Source organism: Rhinolophus sinicus, chromosome 16, assembly GCF_057876585.1.
Source record: "Rhinolophus sinicus isolate RSI-liver-muscle chromosome 16, RSI-T2T, whole genome shotgun sequence".
In the NCBI taxonomy this organism is placed as follows: Eukaryota; Metazoa; Chordata; class Mammalia; order Chiroptera; family Rhinolophidae; genus Rhinolophus; species Rhinolophus sinicus.
The window spans coordinates 45,806,443-45,813,221 of record NC_142516.1 but is presented as its reverse complement, the minus strand read 5'-3'; the positions used below and the strand labels follow the sequence as shown (position 1 = coordinate 45,813,221).

Below are 6,779 nucleotides of genomic sequence, written 5' to 3'. Positions count from 1 at the left end.
AGAAATAAAACAGATTGCTAGCTTCCAGTTGCCTGAATGTGTGTATCAGCTTAAATGACCGACTTAACAATTTGAAGGACTACAAACTGTATTAAAAAGTTCTGTTAAGACACATGAAATGCTTTGTTTAGGACTGGGAATTCTTTCAGCAATATAGAAATTGCAAATAAAAATAATAGATAAATGTAATTTTGTGTTTGTCACAAAAAAATTATAGACTGAAGTTAAACAGGGAGCCTATTATATTGGTGCAGTGGTTCCTAAACCTGGCTACATGCTAGAATCACCAGGGGAGCTTTAAAAAAAATTCCAATGCCCAGCTGTACCCCACACCAATTAAATCCGAATATAGGGGGTGGAGTGAGGCCCAGACCTCCATGTTTTTTAAAGCACCCAAGTGATTCCAATGCGGACCCAAGGTTGAGGACCTCTGCATTGGAGAATGTGATCCCTGCCCTTCATCCTGAAGCACAGTCTTACAGAATCTACTTTGCGGACAGTTTCCCTTCCTCATTTCTGCCAATAACTTCTTTACAGCTGGAATGTGGAGTTTAAAAAATGATTGATTGACTGATTGCTAGATAAACAGTCACACACATATATAAACAATACATGCACACATATTTTTATTTCTTTAACTTAGGCCCTGACAATGAACATATAAATCAGAAAAACTGAGTGCCTTGGAACTGTATTACACACCCTCTGCACATCTTTAAAGAGCCAAACTCTTTAAAAAAAACACACACATGAGAAATATTTACGTCATAAAAAACACACACACACAAACTTTAATCACCTTCAGGAACCATGATCCAATAATATATTTAATACGTAAGATCTCTTTCATCAATATACAAAAAAAAAACAAAACAAAAAAACCACCCTAAACTTTGATTAAGACGTGTGCCCTCAGGAAGAGCACTTACAGTTAGAAAGGTTTATCGGTAGCACTTTGAGGTAGCATATCTTATAAAATAACAGAAGTCACAGAGCTGCTCTGCAGTTTCTCCGGACATGAGAGACAGGCCATCAGCGGTAGCTCTTGGGAGAGGAAAGTAAATTTGTCTGTAGTCACTGCCAAAGTCAGCCTAAATGCACTTCCTACTATCTGGCTGTGGCCATCCCTCCATCCCTCCACTACATGCACTGTGGGTGTAGGAAAAGGTAAATGCATTTTGATGCTTCCTGATTCTTGCTGTGGTGATATCCCAGGCCAGAAGCCAATCTCCTTTTGCCACATGCAATCCTCACTGGCAGGAGATACATGCACCCAGTGGAAGGGAAATAGGGTGTCATGGTACCTTTTGAAATTGGCTCTAACAATTTACTTGTGACAGACTCTTCTAAGGCTGTAAAGACGCTCCTTTCTGAATGTTCCTTCCATGATCTGATCCTTAAAAGGCTCTCCCTTTTTTCTCCCCCTGAGTACAATATTTTGGGGTATCATTAAGCTTTCTGCAATTTTCTTGGCAGGATGGTGAGCAGAAAAGCTTTTTAAAAAACTATACACAGAAACAACAAAAATCCTGGGCGCAGGAGCAACTCTAAGAACAGACTTCCTTTGTGCAAGTTGAAATGACTTGAGTTTACAGTTCAGGAAAACGGCCTGCATCTTTTAAAAAAAAAAAAAAAGTAAATATTCAGCTCAGCTCTGCATTTGAAACACAAATATACAGTCAAAACAGGTTAAGGATTAAAGCTGTAAAAATGGTCCCAAGAACCTCAGACCTTGGTGCAGGTCAAATTTTTGTCCAATGGTCACATGTTAAAGGGATGTCTAATCCCTAAAAGCCCTTTTGTCCCAATGTCCTTCCTGTTGGAAAGTTGAACCCTTAGAAGAAATCAATACACAAATGAATAAAAATAGCACATGTCCAGGCAAAAAAAGGGCATGAGCTGGGCCTGAGTTGCCACTTAAAACTCTATCATTTAATATCATATAAAACCCTCAAAGGCTGCCTAGAACCATGGTCCAAGGCATGAGATGAACATGCCAGCCACCCAAAGTAACTGCTGACCCAAAGCCAACGACACCACTGAGTATGAGACTTCAAGTATCCAAGGTGCTACAAGAGCCGGTCCTCTCGAGGACTCAGGCCGACTCTCAGAGGCCCCCACCCCACCCCAACCCACCCCATGACATCCCCTAATACAAAAGGTGAAGGCCTGCTCACGGTCACTACAAAACACTGGGGTGGGAGGTGAGGAATGAGAGAACCGCTCTCTAAATATACCAGCCTAACAAATACAAATACATTCTTTAACATTTTGTACAACTAGAAGGTGCATGAGCAGGTATTCAAGCAATCATTTCAAACTCGTTCCTCCCCTTTCCGTATCAAACAGGAAAATGGTTCCATTGAGTTAACAGTGTCATTTTAAAATCCCATAAATTAAATAAGTTAGTTCACATTGTTCCCCCAGCACTTAAGTTACAGTTAATCTCTAATGTGCTTTTGAAGTTTGCTTTAACAGCTCCAGGTCTCTTCTGCGGACAGTGCCGGCTCTGTGACAACCATATTCCTCCAGCTGCAAAGGGATGAATTGTTCCACCAGCCCAAGGCCCTCTTTAGCAGGACTGGTAAATAGCTTAGTCCATGACGGTTTAGAGTTTCCGCTGAATCCCAAAAATATGGTACTCCCTAAAAAATACCAGAAAAGTTTAATTTGTACATCTATTAGTTCTAGGCAAGGTAATGTCGGAGGGAAGCAAAACAAAGATGGCCATAAAATAAAAATCAAAGAACGACACTGCCTTACATCAGCGAAGGAACTCTTACCACCCACCTCGTGTCCCGAATAACAAACCACATCCCAACACACTTCCTCTAACACCGTCTCCTTACTTAGAAATTACCTTCATGATACCCACTCTAACAAAATAGGCTCGTGAAAAGGGTCTGGTAGCTATATTCTACCATAAAAATGCATACGTTGCTAGCCTCTTAAGAACTTCATAGAAGAATACAAACACAAACCTTTGTTATAAAGATGAGCAGGTTTAGCTAATCCCAGAGGTACTAATGAATCTGAAATATTCAACTGCTTTATTTCTCCTCTCGTGCTCAACAGAACAACAGACCTGTATGTGAAAGTTAGAAAACCAGAGCAAATTTCAATAAATTAGCATGTATTTATTAGGTTTCATTCTGCACTGAGCAGGGTATAGAAATACTGGATAAAAGCAGAAATCAAAAAAACAACAACAAAGAACTCAGATTTTTTTTTTTTTTTCTTAAGTTCCCACTTCCCTCTAAATGCAGGGAAAGCAACCGTCATTTAGGTCAGGTAACCTAGTGGATGGCTTGGGACACAGCTCTTTTATGGAATAAACTATTGCAACAGTGAAGGTTGGTTTTGTTTCAGATGCACTATGTATCTATTTATTAAATAAATGAATAAACGCCAATTCTAAAAAGAAACAAAATAAAATCCGTTCCCCATGGTTTGGTTTAAATTTCCATCTTTATTATGCAGCATATATACTCATATATATCAACATATATACTCAAATTTGTTTGTGAATTCTCTCTTCTCCTGATCTCTCTGTCCTCTGCCAATATTATGCTGGCTTAATTACCATGGCTTCATGGTTCATTTTAATATCTAATAAAATAAGCCCCTTGTATTATTGTAATTTGTTTAAAAATTGCATTTTATTACTCTCCCATGTCAGCAGCATCTGTGAAGTACAACAGAAAGGTAACCTATTGAACACTGATGGAAATGTGTTAAATTTCTATTTTAATTTAGGTAGATTATTGTAAATTAATTTACAATCTTATTTTTTCCATCCAGAAACAGGAAGAGTCTGTCCTTTTATTCAACTCTTCTTCATCCTTTAGTATTTATTTTCTTAATGTGGGTCTTGACATTTCTTAAGATTCTTAAGTTTTAGATTGGTGTGGGGTTTTGCTGAAGTATTTCCAAAGCACTAGTGACTCAATTCGGAGTCAGACCACAAGTCTGACCATAGCAACCCTGCAGGGCTGACCTTCTTCAATGGGTCACAATGACTCAGGCTAGTCCCATGAGATCACTTACAGGTCCCCCTCACACACCCAGACCCCCACACATGCCCAGTCCCCCTAGAAGTCACTGCCAGTTGTCTCATAACTTCTAACACTTGGTTGATATACAACATACATACAAAACAGTATTCCTAACTGTACAGCACATTAAATTTTTACAAACTAAACACACTTGTGTAACCGGCACCCAGATTAAGAAACAGCACTACAAGTATTTCAAAAGCCTTCCTTGCGTCTTCTTCCTAGAAACAATCCAGTGACTTTTTAATGAGTTGGTTTCAACTTACAAATCTATGGGGTAACTTGCAGGACTATTGTTGTTGCTCTCAATATTTATGGTAAGATTGATGTACTGGATTGTTTTAGGGGAAGTAAGTGTATGTCTTTTCAACATTAAGAAAAATCCTTAAAGAAACATGAGGCCTCTGAAAGGAATTCCCTACAAGCATCTTAAACCAGAAGATGGAGCTGTACGTACACACTGAATATGACAGACACTCAAATAACCCAACGACTTTCTGGAACTTATTGAGATCTGGGTCTGTAATGTGTAAAGAGCATAAGGGATCAGATCAGCTGAGGATGATTCAAAAGCTAGATGGCCCTTTAATCTCTGGGAAGCATATGTTCTTAGGGGCTTCGCTGAACAAAGGCTCGTGAGTAAATCAATGTCTGCAGCAAAGCCAAGGGGGCAGAAAGGAACCTGAATTCATCTCCTTGCCTCCAGGCAGGCTCTGACCAACACAAAAAAAGAAAGGTTTCTCTCCTGTGCATCTTTCTTCAGAGATTGACAAAGAAAAACTAATCAGACTAGGACTCTTAAAAGCGAGAGCACACACTCATCCACTTAAACATTAATTTCCTCCTTTCCAGTCACTTCCAAGCGACCCAGGTGATGACTTCATATACCAGTCATAGCCTAATGCCGTCTGAGGTCCATCCGTGGGACAGATGGCTGCAAAGGTAATAAAACTGTCTACAAAATTGCTTTAAAATGGTAATGAACCTTTTGAGCGAGTTGGGTATAATGTAAATCAACTTAATACTAAAAGTTGAGAGATTAGTAATGTTCCAAAATATTGAGCTTTTCTAAGAGCCTTCCCACCATTTGCACTCGTTTCACTTCCAAGGTCTCGCTGTTGATAAGCAGAGGTTTACAATGATGAGCAGCTCACACCACAGAGGCATCAATCTGAGATGGAGAAGGAATAAAATCCTTTCACGAGTCCTAAATGTCCACAGAGTAAAAGGTCAGGTAACAAACCAAAGCTCAGAGTGAATCAGATGTCACCTTTAACGGGACTTGTCCCTCTACAGAGCAAGGTTCACCTACCTTGGAGGGATGCCTGTTTTTAAATACTCTTCCATGAGACGGACATCAGCTAGAGAAAAGAACTTTTTTTCAGTCAACCGGAAGGGAACACTGCAGGCGTCCACAATGAGGAGAAGGACACCTTCATTTCGGAAGGTAAAGTCGGTGCCATTGACCTGAAAATACAACAATGTCTTCTGCTGTCACCATTTCAGTGTTTCAACTTTCCAGCCCCTTCCCGCTGCCTTCTAAACCCATGAATCAAAACTATATCCAGGAACATCAAATTGTATGTTCCATTTACTCTTTTTCTGCCACTATTTGAAACTGGGCTGTGTTCTCATAGACTTTGCCCTGACTGGATGTTACTGACTGGATAAGACGTTCTGAGCACAGCTGCCCGCACTTTGCAGAGCAGGGTGACTCTGCAGCTTCAATGCCTGCCTTCTCTCACACACACTCTCATCAGGGTCAAAGCTTTCTAACTCAGCGATCAGGTGGCAGCCTCTACACTGCAGTTCAGCTCACTTATTATCACATTGCTTCAGAAAAAAATATATACATACCACCACCCCCATTGGAGTTTAGGTTTGTAACATCAGAGGAGCCAGACTGCCTCGTCTCCTTGTTCTATATATAGCTCCCCTTTAAAATCAAAATGGGAAAGGGGTCATTTTACCAGGATGTAAGCCACAAGGGATTACTATTAGGTTGGTGCAAAAGTAATTGCGGTTTTTGCAATTATTTTTAACCTTTTAAACCCCAATTACTTTTGCACCAACCTATTAAGCCACAAGTATATTGCTATACTATTTAATTTCCAGTCGTCCTCTTTAAATTAATGGGCTCAGAACTTTTCAAGAAAAAGGAACATCTGACACATCCAAGTATCATTAATTCTTGAGCCAAAAAGGAAGAAGAAAAAAAAACTGGACTGAAAAATGATTCAGCATTTATGCCATAAGCACTGTTTCTGTTTAAAATGTGTAAAATTAGACACTACACTAAAAGTTAACAGAGAAATACTGTCACCAGTACACCTGTCCTTGCTTGGGGAAATTATATTTAAATTTTATTTCTAATCACTGTTGATCTCCTAGGAATCAAAATGGCTTTTCAGCTGTGTTTAACTTGCTCTAATCCAGAGGATGATCCTGGGAATGCTTGAGGTAAAGTGCCATTTTGTATTTGAAAAGATTGGAAATAATCCCCTTATTTTTAAAAATCTGAACACTTAAAATTGAGATACATTTGAGAAAAAATATATAATGATCCTCAACACACTCAAATTGTCCTCTTGAAAAGTACCTCCTCCCCCAAAAACATGTTGCTTTAAGGAAACACAAACTTTCCATAAAAACTAAAGAAAGCAATACCATATCCTAGCAAAGACTCTTCAGATAATGCATGTGAAAAGTACTGGTGGCAAATAC

At 39.3% G+C, this 6,779-nt stretch overlaps 1 protein-coding gene across 5 annotated transcripts in view; it reads right to left on the bottom strand.

Annotated features, from left to right (window-relative positions):
• Positions 1-602: 602 nt before the first annotated feature.
• The window catches only part of CEMIP2 (cell migration inducing hyaluronidase 2), a 70,810-nt gene continuing 64,633 nt past the window's right edge, over positions 603-6,779 (bottom strand). For all 5 annotated transcript variants that reach the window (XM_019730812.3, XM_019730821.3, XM_074330562.2 and 2 more), the window contains 3 exons: positions 5,368-5,522; positions 2,982-3,085; positions 603-2,645 (listed from right to left, as the gene is read on the bottom strand). In XM_019730812.3, the coding sequence (XP_019586371.2) occupies positions 2,449-2,645; positions 2,982-3,085; positions 5,368-5,522 (456 nt within the window). In that variant the 3' untranslated portion in view covers positions 603-2,448. The remainder of the gene's footprint in view (positions 2,646-2,981; positions 3,086-5,367; positions 5,523-6,779) is intronic.